The 11,116-nt window shown below is 34.8% G+C and overlaps 1 protein-coding gene across 1 annotated transcript in view; it reads right to left on the bottom strand.

The window, feature by feature from the left end:
* LOC111379075 (DExH-box ATP-dependent RNA helicase DExH7, chloroplastic) overlaps nt 1-10,743 on the bottom strand; it is a 24,715-nt gene extending 13,972 nt beyond the window's left edge. The window contains exons 1-17 of the mRNA XM_023002403.1: nt 10,288-10,743; nt 9,749-9,854; nt 9,427-9,617; nt 8,475-8,528; nt 7,912-8,065; nt 7,412-7,818; nt 6,063-6,281; nt 4,832-4,943; nt 4,441-4,629; nt 4,073-4,152; nt 3,424-3,546; nt 3,146-3,232; nt 2,567-2,667; nt 1,625-1,682; nt 1,430-1,495; nt 690-772; nt 377-571 (exon numbers count right to left, since the gene is read on the bottom strand). Of these exons, the coding sequence (XP_022858171.1) occupies nt 377-571; nt 690-772; nt 1,430-1,495; nt 1,625-1,682; nt 2,567-2,667; nt 3,146-3,232; nt 3,424-3,546; nt 4,073-4,152; nt 4,441-4,629; nt 4,832-4,943; nt 6,063-6,281; nt 7,412-7,818; nt 7,912-8,065; nt 8,475-8,528; nt 9,427-9,617; nt 9,749-9,854; nt 10,288-10,584 (2,522 nt within the window). The 5' untranslated portion in view covers nt 10,585-10,743. The remainder of the gene's footprint in view (nt 1-376; nt 572-689; nt 773-1,429; nt 1,496-1,624; nt 1,683-2,566; nt 2,668-3,145; nt 3,233-3,423; nt 3,547-4,072; nt 4,153-4,440; nt 4,630-4,831; nt 4,944-6,062; nt 6,282-7,411; nt 7,819-7,911; nt 8,066-8,474; nt 8,529-9,426; nt 9,618-9,748; nt 9,855-10,287) is intronic.
* Between the last annotated feature and the right edge of the window lie 373 nt (nt 10,744-11,116).

Genomic DNA, 11,116 nt, shown 5'->3' with positions numbered 1-11,116 from the left:
CTTAACTAAATTTTTTAGGCAATTTTTTTTTTTTTTTTTTTTTTTTTTTTTTTTTTTTTTTTTTTTTTTTTTTTTTGTGGGCACAAGTAGATCACTGATTTTGTCACAAACTTCAAACTGAGCAAATCAGGCGTCTATGGTGTCCATTTTTGCCAACCGGTGATCTTGATCAGTTGAACCACAATGTAGCACAAATTCAGCAGGCCCCAGCAAATAATTTTGTGGTTGTAACTAACTTTATGCCTATATTATTGCAGTTGTGCAGCTTTGAGAAGGTTCTGTAGCGTATAGTCATGAACAGACAAACTCAATCTTTCCTTTTTCATTTTCTATTGAAGGAGGAGGTTGGATGTTTAATTCAAATCAAGAAAGCAACAAATACAATACCTTCTCTGACACAGATATCCCATGATTTATACAGGCAGGAGAATCTGAATCAAGACGGTATTCCAAGGTTTCATAAATATCCTCAAGATAATGGGTTGACACAGGATGTGTTCGCCCTTGTGCAGTAATTACTGGGCAATTACCAAAGTACTTTGAGAACATGTGTGAGTCAACGGTTGCAGACCTACAGCACAAGGCAAATAACTACTCAGGAAGACTAATATTATAAAAAATATCAATCAAAAATAACATAACACTGACTACCATAATACATATATTTTGTAAATGAGTTACAAACATACATAAGAATAACTTTCAATTTAGATTTTCTGTGAGTAGATTGCTTTTCAATCAGAGTCTTCATAACAATGAGAAGAAAGTCCCCCTGTTACACAAAAAGAAACTACTAAAATTAGTCCAAATTGATTTACAGATATTTCGGCGCACGTGTTTATTTTTCCAAGGAGATAATTGCAATATTTCAGAAGACAGAATTCAGTAAGAAGCTCTTCCTTGTTTCTTATCTCCAGAAGTCACAAGCTAACTTCTTTTTTCTAATTGGAATTTACTAACTTCTTTTTTCTAATTGGAATTTACTATCCAGCTATTTAACACATGGAAGTGTTTATAGTCTCTCTTAGACCACTTGTGCTTTGATAACAAAAACCAAGAAGATGAATTTGGATAAATAGATCAAATTCCCATAGTTTTACTATTAGGAATCATAATTTACGGCATTTACAAAGTAGTCAACAGAGACATTAATTTTGCCCTAACATATGTTCTATCACACCTATACACATGCAGTGAATCCATATATCATACATTAAATAGAATGAACATTAGAGGGAATGAATTTTGGAGTCGGCCAGGAATGGCATGAATCATCAAATTCATGTTTGACTTTGTTAATTTAAAATGCGTCATTTTTAATGAACTACATGTTGCAAATGCAGGAATGATGATTACAGAAGTGAATCCCAGTTAATAACAATTGGCGTGGAAACTTGAAGATGCAAAAGATCAGAGTATACAAACTCACCAAGAGAGACCGCTCATGCACTTCATCAACAATAACATGACTAACACCAGCCAAGTCTTTCTCCCCCTGCAAATTGAGATCCGTGTTAAGGAAGAGATGAGACGATAAAATTTACTCCTCCAAATTAGAATTACATCTGCAAGTGTATAATCATAATCAGACGAGTGAACAGCTTAATCAGTAGAATACACCTACCGATATCATCCTCAGGAGAATGCCAGTTGTACAGAAAAGAAGCTTCGTTCTCTCATTCCTAAATAGGTAAAAGACCATGTGAAATAATGCAACATCAATGATGTATCCCCTAGACACTAAGAGGTGACAAGAATACACCCTTCCCGAGTATATTATAATGATCAACCCAATCAAAATTTCTTCATCCAAACTTATCCATCAGGTCCTAAAATTAAACACACTTCCCTATCATCTAATAGCTAATAACTTCAAAATATTCATTCCATATCTCATCATTTTATCAAGCATTAAGATTATATGTCTTTATCTTCTTTAACGTCTAAAACATTGTATAGACAAAGAACTTCTGCCACAACACATATCAAATCTTTGGTACCCGTTTATTGCAATTTGCTCGAGTACTTGGTATACCCATTTAAAGATTTATTCCATGACAAGCATGTGTGAACAAAAAAAATAGAAAAACCAGAGTGCAATGCTATCCAAAAATTCGTAAAATACAATCAGTGACCAAAATTCGAAGTTTTTCAGCACTCAAAAACCTTCAAACCATTTCGCAAAATGGAAATTCACGAATGCATGACTTGAGATTGAGGAGTGTGTCCAAGACTAAAACTCACTAGAAAAGTAAATAAATCCATCACATCTCAGTAACAAAGCACGGCTTACTTAAACATTCCTCTTCACTTACGCGTGCTAGTACCTAATTGCCAGGTATACTAGCTGAGAGAAAATAACAATAATAAGTATATTCATGGCAGAAAAACATTGAAAAAAGAGGAACAAATATATTAGGAAGTGAAATGAACCGTATAGGCACTTACCAACTAAAATAACATTTTCTCCTAGAATTTGACACAAAATACAGTTTGACGCATAGACTGGATTATTATAATTTATTCCGGAAGCAAATATCTGAAGAAATTACAAGAATGTGATCACCTTGCACTATCGAGACGAACTTGATAACCAACCAACGATTCATTTGACCCCGGAGACGGTTCACAGCGCTCATCAGCAACTCTTTCAGCGACAGATGTTGCCTAAAAGAGACCAACAAATACCATCAAGTAGCGTGTCATCAGGTTGTACTTGTACAAACAATGTGAAGTATTGTCATCCCAGGTATCAGTTTTGGCTGATTCTAGATTTTGATACAGCATCTTCATGATCATAAGAAGACTTATAACTTAAAGCAAATGACTCATTCCACAAGATAGTATGTGCCAAGTCACATAAAAGTGGGGGTAGTGAAGTGTTAATTGAAAATAATTGTTGAAAACAGCAAAAACAGAACTTGCAAATTTTTAGCTACTGAATAGTGCCAGTATAATTTTATGGCCCCATTTGTTTAAGAATGAGAATGAAAAATATAGCCGTTACGAGCCCCACACAAGAAATAGAAATTTAAATATGGTGACTTGATGTGATGGATAACGCTCATATTTTTCATTTTAATGGCTAGATAATGGAAACAAACAGGGGCTATATTGACATTAGCATTTTAATTATATCACTAACCGCAATTCTCCTGGGTTGAGTACATATTATGTTACAGAACCCACCACGTCCTGCTTCAATCATGTTATCCAATAAAAATTGTGGGACCTACATAATTCATCAGACAGATATCATATGAAGATGACATCTTTAAAAGAGAAAAAGTGTGATATAAATGAAAATAATATAATTTCATTAGATCGGTTAAAAGGAGTCGAGAATTATTTCCATTCAACAAAATGTGCAAACCCAATCGACTTTAGCTGCATAAATAAGGCAATCTATATTGAATTTCACACCTGAGTTGTCTTTCCACAGCCCGTCTCCCCACATATAACCAAAACATTATTCTCCTCAAGCAAATGCAGAATATCACCTTTCAACTCTGCAATAGGGAGTCTGGATCTGGACTCCAACATCTCCTGCTCAGATAAGAATATCAACACAAACCAAAAAATTGAACTTGTGAAAAAGTACATATAACTGAGTTAAAAACAATGCCTTTTCAATCAGATGAAGTTATTATAACTTGTTGGATCCTACAAAAGAAAACTGGTAGCAGAGTGGACTAGCTATATTTGACCTTGTAAAGATGAAGTTATTTCCTCGGAACTCAGACTGGTGCTGTCAAAGTTACTAACTGAAGTGTATAGCATGACAACAATGATGTTTCCTAAACATAGTTTTCATATTAACACTAGTGAATTATGTGACCATATAGATTTCCTGTATTTTGGAACTCGCAGGTAAAATATAACTGGGAATTTACTTGTGCTTATTAATAAAACTAAGATCTGTGATCATTTTAGTCTTCGAATAGAGCTGTGAACCCAGAAAACTTAAAGGATGAAGCCATTTAAGCATAGTGCTTCTAACCAGTAATTCATGGAAATATTCTCAGTCCATCACCAATATGTAGGAGGTTGCTCGACATGGGAAGAGACCAACCTTGTACTTCTTCATTCCTTTCTTATGCTGGTGTTCCTTTTTCAGATAGAAGCTCTCTGCATGTTTATCCTTGTTCATTCCTGCAATTAGCAAACATAACAGTAAAACAAGATATGTAAAAGATATACAAGACTGGAAAAAATAAATTTTCACTATTCTCTTGTTCATTCCTGCCTGCTTATGGATACAATTGTCAGCCTAACTGATAAAAGAAAGGCCCTGTTTGGCCAAAAAAAGGATGTTTTGGAACATAAAATACACTAGTTCATTCACATTCTTGCCTTTCAAGATAAACGCTTGGGGGAGGGGGGGGATCCAAAAATGACTTTGATCACACTTCCACACAGGGAAAAAATTCATTGACATACTTTCAGCATTTTGATTGGTGCCACCAGCAATGTCTTCTGCAACACAAGGTTTTTGGAGCTTCTCTTCAAGAGGACTATCCATGACATCAGGCAGAATGTTTGATTCAACTCTGTCAGAACTCAGTAATGAATCCACAAAACCAGCCCTGCGATCTTCCTGATTGTCTTTTACATTTGTAAATAACTCCGCTGAAAAAAATATTAACCAATAGAGAAATTAGTTACAAATTCAAGATAACGTAAAAAAAAATTAATTTTTAAAAGATAGTGACTGGATAATGATAAATATTTTCAACTAGTAACTTGATTACACAAAGTAAACTTCCAAAAGAGATAAATTCCATGTTTGTTTACTTAAAGAAAACTAGCTGTCAAAAGCAACTTAAATCACCTTCCTTCCATTTCAGCACAAGAGAAGCATAAGGCTCTGAAAGTGCAAAGTGAACAGGAAGATCTGGAAATAGGCAATGGAGTGCATAAGCTGCAACATTATTCTGCGCATCCTGTGGTGAAAAGGAAAAACACTCAATAACATTCAGACGTATTAAATAAGATATTCAAATTTGAAATCTGAACAGATTGAAGTTGAACAAATCACCTCCATCGAGAAGTTACTTTAGCAAAGTGGACGCACAACCCTAACAGAAATACACTCATGAAAAATTGAATCAATTCAAGTTTTGAGAATTTCTGGTAGGTTCTGTACCTACACTTTCCACTTGAAATTTTCTGAATTTTATTTTTAAGTCATTTTATCTGAAAAGCAAAAACTGCTTATTGTCTAATGAATATAACAGGCTCCTACTATTATATATCCATGTGCCACCTCTGTTGTGCATATGGGAAAATAAAAACTTCATTAATGAAGAACAGAACAGAGTTAATCATTGAGCTTTAATCTGCCAAAAATGTATAATATTATGCACTTTGATAGTCTTTCAGAGAAAGAAAACAAATTAAAGCTCCTGATCTTTCAATTACCAGTCTACATAAGATTATCTTTTAATAATGTGCAGTACCAGCCTATATTTAGAGGCAGTCCTAGCAAACTTTAGATTAAGCAAGTCAATCACTAGTTACTGCATAAGCTTGACTAGTGGTGGGATTTTCATAGTTATTTATGCCGTCTTCGAAGTTTTCAGAGCAGACAATTGTATTGGTACTGCAGTATATTGGTCCACACCCCAAAATAAAAAATAAAGGGATTATTCATAATGTATTTGTTACTGCTGCTTAGATATAGTGAGAAACTACTGCAGTGGATATAGACCTTCTACACTACAAGTAGATTAGCATTAATCAAGTCATAAACATAAATCTACACTTAGATCTACTTGTTAACATTAATCAATTGATTAACATAAATCTGTGATTAGCATTTCGCAATGTCATTGATGCACAACTCTACTTGTTATGCTAATTTCAGTTTTTTGATCAGCTTGATAGAATTTATAGTTATCAGTCTTATTATCTTGTTAGATCAGGAGAAAGATCTCCAAAATTCCACTGGGAAACTTGCAGTAATTCCGAAGCTGGGTCAAATTTTTTTCAGTTCCTTTCGCGTTGTTGATTTATAATTATGTAACCTTAAATAGTTACAGTGGCACCTGCCAAGTTTGTACCTCAGCAGTATTAAAGGTTCTGTCCTGATCAGGAAGCTGGATAGTCGTTAGCCCTCCAGCTTTTCTGCTCTTACCCCTTCCGCTAGCTTTCTGCAATACACTAACAGAGTAACCTGAACCGTGACCTCTACCAAGAACTTTATTGTATTTCGGTGCTTCCCACCCTGATCTTTGGCAAAGTTGGTGAAGAAATGCCTTCGGAATTTTCAGCGGATCCCCCTGTAATTAAAGGCCATACGGCCCATACCATGAGAGATTAGATAATTGTTGCCATTGCAGGAAATGTAGAATCAGTCAAATAAAAGAACCAAATCAGCAACCTGGAGAGAGTGGGGAAGCATATTTGGCAAGGAAAATGATAAGGGTAATTAGCAAAAAATGTCCTTACCTTTCAATGTTATTGTGCAAAACATCCCTACCTCATTTTTTGGTATTTTCACCTATCATTACGGAAAATTTCATTTTCAACCAATTTTTCAATAAAAATGTAAGATAACAAATAATTACCCTCCTATTGAAATAAAACAAAAAAAGAAAAAAGAAAAGAAAAATTAAAGAACAAATTACAATTATACTCCCAATTTTTTGAAAAAATGTAAATAAGTCCAAATAAATTATTAAAAAGGTAACTGGCACAAAATATCTCTACTTTTCATTTTTTGGCATTTTCATTGTGAAAATCATCATTTTCATCTATTTTCTCAATTAAAAGCTATAAAATGATTAATATACCCTCCTATTTAAATAAAAAAATAATAAACAACTTGTAACTATACTCCCAAATGCTGATTTCTGCAATGAAATGTGAAAATAAGGATGAAAATGCCAAAAAAAAATATTGAAAGATATGGACGTTTTGTGCTAATTACCCTTCTAATAATTTAGACTCATTTGTATTTTTTTAAAAGTTTGGGAGTATAATTGCAATTGTTCTTTAATTTTTTTTATTTTTTTATTTTTTAGTTTCATTTAAATATGAAGGTATATTTGTCATTTACATTTTTTTATTGAGAAATTGGATGAAAATGACATTTTCCACAATAAAAGGTGAAAAAAGGGGTGAAAATGCCAAAAATAAAAAGTAGGAACATTTTGCACAATAATATTGAAAGATAAGGGCGTTTTGTGCTAATTACCCAAAATGATAATATTAGCAGTGCATTATTTAAAAAAAAAAAAAAAAAACTGTCTAAAAACAGGATTAACCTCAGAAGTCACACAACATATAACAAATCTTAAGAACAGGTGGCATGCACATTTAAAACAAATTAATTAAGCTCAAATTTATAAAAAAAAATTCCCAACCAACAATTCCTGTCGTGAGAATCTTGGAGGGTAGCAGACATTACCTTCTTCCAGATACCTTCCAGTTTCCTTAAATTCATCTCGCTAGAAAGTTCTTTCAATTTTTCTTTCTTTTGTAGTTCCAATACTTCAAGAGGAACTTCTCCTGACGTATCATCTTCAATGAAGAAACCACCAAGTTCTACGTCTCCTGATTTCCCTTCCAAATAGACTCCATCATTTTTGGGAACACTTGATGAAACATTTTCGGTTGAACACAAATGTGAGCCAGAGCTATCCTCCACTGTAACTTCAGCCACAAACTCAGTAGAAGCAGCTGAACCTTCTTTATCAATTGTAGTAACTGTACCACTGTCAAAGTTTTTGGAAGGCGTGGACTCAGAAGACGTGTCCTTAGATGCACAATAGGAAGAACTTACATATCCAGATGCCAAGATATCATCTGATAGTCCTGCAAATTAATTTACCTCATACATCAAGAATCTGTTCGGGAAAGGTAAAAGGCAGGAAATAGAGAATAAATTTTGAGAAAGATTTTTGGTACCTAATGCAGATATTTCCTGCTTAAGTTTCCTAATGATCAGGCCTGCTTGTTCCTGCCCTTTCTTGTCTCCTCTCTCTTTGGCATTTAAAGCTTCCAGCCTTGCAGAATGGTATTCATGAACAATAGACTCGGGATTAGTCCTGGGTTGCAAGACCTACCATAAGAGTAAACATAGAATGAAAAACAAAAAAGATCAACATTTGAAGAACTTAGTTCTGCAATAACATAATTGATGAACTCAACAACAAACAAGGAGTCCAAAAAGATGATTAAAGAATATGCATAAAAGAATTGTAGGAAGATGAAAATTCAAGTAATTTTGGAAGCCTAGACAGTTGCATGACAGTGAACCAGTGTGTTTCCAAATTTTTAGGACATTGGATTCTAGCATTAAGGAAGGCACTGTCAAAATTAAAAAGAACAATTGCAAGCAAGCTTTGTAGCTTATTGGATAAAGAAGGACAAAGGATGGGAAAAAAATTGACTTGATTATCTGCAAAAATCCAAACCAACATATAATTATTGTGTTTATAATAACCTGCAATATTATAACTGAAAAGTACCTTCTTCAATGAATCATTGTCAATTGGATTAGCTTCCCAAGAATCATATTCATCCTGCAAAAGGGAAAATATATAAATTATACTCTGCGCAATCAGAAGTTTAATAGATTCCGATTATGTTTCATTGTTTCTGTTGATTGTTAGATATAACAAGTGACTCGACCTGAATTGAAAACTGATCATATTTTCCAATAAGGGATAAAATGAAAAAGTTCCCCAGCTTATTATACATCTTGTCAGATGTGATATACTACTTTTACACATTATTTGGTACCACCATGTTGTAATCTGAAACAATCAATTTTAACAAGGAAGTAAGGAGAGTTCCTCTGGCTCATCACATGTTACTTTTATGCATCATTTTGGTAGATGATGTTATGCATGAGTTATACAACTTGAAAAACAAATCTGGAAGTGTCTAGCCCTTCAAAAACTCAGGTAGAAATGAATGCATAACTTAAACAAGCAATTGTTAGACAAATAATATGACGTTGAAGTAACTTCAGAGACGACCGTTCTTGTTTCTTTTTTCTTGGAAGGACAAAAGAAAAGAAAGTCCCTAGATTCTTAGAACTCCAAGTATATATCAAGTTATTATTTTTATGCATATTCAATGTCGAAAATAGCATTAAAAACTCTCAGAAGAACAATATATGCAAACATAGATGACTATAAAGTGAGTTATAGGGAAATATGTCCAAATACAGAGAGATTGCCTAATTCAATTCAAGCTAATACGATCTTTAGCATATTTTTTCCTTGAACCCTCATCCTTCAGCTACACATAAAACTATCTCCAGAGTTAGGTTTTGACGTTAGACCTTTCCTGTATGTTGATGGATTTTTATCCAGTGAAGCAACACAAGATGATGAAGATTTCTATAACATATAATCTGGAGGTTCGTCTGGGATGATGCATCTTTGGATTCTCTAAAGCGTCATGTTAAAGTACCTCTTCCTGTTGCTCCATATATTGGCGGATCCAATCAGCTTGAGAACGCTGAAAAGACTCTAGAGTTTCGTCACCCTTTCGGACCTTAATTTTGGCAGCTACTTCTGGCTTTTTATCCTCAACTAGAATTGCTGAAGGATCTCTTGAAGAAACCCAATCATCCCGTGCAGTTGAAATAACTCCAACAGAACCTGCTTGGAAATTCCATTAGCAGAGAGTTCATGTTCTATATCAGAGGCAAAATTTTCAATAAATGCCTCTCTTGGAGATTGCACCCTGAATCCACTACAGTCACGGTAAATGAAAATTAATGTGTTGATACCTCCACTTTCATACAGAGAAGTCCCACTAGAAAACTTTGTCGGAAGCTCATTCCCAGGCAAATTTAAGCATAACCAATCTAAAGCAGCCTCAAATGTTGTACTCTCCTACTCAAAATAAACAAAATCGATGAGTAATTAGCTTTGGAAAGCCGAGTTCAGAGAAAATTTCCAATACGAAAACTAGCTTATTAATCAGCATTTGCATTATATAACGCATCAACCTATATATTGTCAACAACTGCATGTAATTATAATTGTGCCCACACAAATAAGCATTAAGATAATAATACAAAGGCTTATTCTTAAGCTTTTATTTCATTTTTAAATGAAAAATTTCCCAGATATTTTCGGTTTTTTGGTGCAACATCAGTATCTGGGGCTTCTAGATCATTTTATCTAAGCGCTTTTATGTTCACTTCTCTTCCATGATTTTTGGAGTTTTATCAAACGTAAAGGTTAGTACTCCGCTCGTACAATTTATTGCAGCAAATAAATTAAAAACCATTTCTGTGAGTGAGCTACAATGATTTGTATTCACCTTGAGAGTGGAGAGAGCTAGTTCAATCTGATCGTCTCTAAAGCCCTCGCAGGAAAGCTTTTCGTAAACGGACCGAAGCCGCTTGGCTTTCTGCTCTTTAGAAAGAGAGTTATCGGCCAGCGGCGGAAAGGAGGCCGGTGTGGACCGTCCAGAATTAAGGAGGAGCCTTCGGAGTCGACTCTCATTCTCCGCCGATATCTGGAGCTTCGGACCTGACGACGACGTCGTATTGCCCTTAGATGACGATGAAGATGACGGGTTTTTCTTTTGTTGTTGCTGTTTCTTTTTCGGCGCCATTTGTGAATACCTGCGTAGAGAGAGCAGCGAAATGCTATGTATTTGCTGATTCGATGACGGTTGAAGGACGTTACGGGCGCCGGAGGCTTAAGAGGTGAGCTTTCTAGAATTTCATATTTGGGCTTGATTATTTTTCAGATATTGGGCCAATCATCATCACAATTAACACGAGTGAAACATAATTACACAACAGCAAATATTTAAAGATCACTTTTAAAAAATAGGTACAATGTTTAATAAAAAAGCAGGTATTATAATCAAACCACAACACTTCATAAACTCCAAACCCTAGATCTGTTTCCCTTTTCTTTCTCAACATTTTCCCTCTCTATATCGCGTCTCTTCTTCGACAACAAGCGATTTTTGTAGACATGGCATTGTTGGCATTAAGGTACGGCATCGAAGGTGCAGCCATTGAGGAGTACCAATCGTCGGAGACACTGACAGTGGCATCGCCTCGTCGCTGCAACAAGAGAATCACTGTGCTTGATCTGTCGCACAGCCGAGCACGAAAGCAGCATCACCTCACCAC

The sequence above is a fragment of the Olea europaea genome, chromosome 3 (genome assembly GCF_002742605.1).
Source record: "Olea europaea var. sylvestris chromosome 3, O_europaea_v1, whole genome shotgun sequence".
Taxonomy (NCBI): domain Eukaryota; kingdom Viridiplantae; phylum Streptophyta; class Magnoliopsida; order Lamiales; family Oleaceae; genus Olea; species Olea europaea.
Note: the sequence above shows the minus strand (reverse complement) of the source record. Positions and strands in the feature narration are given on the sequence as shown.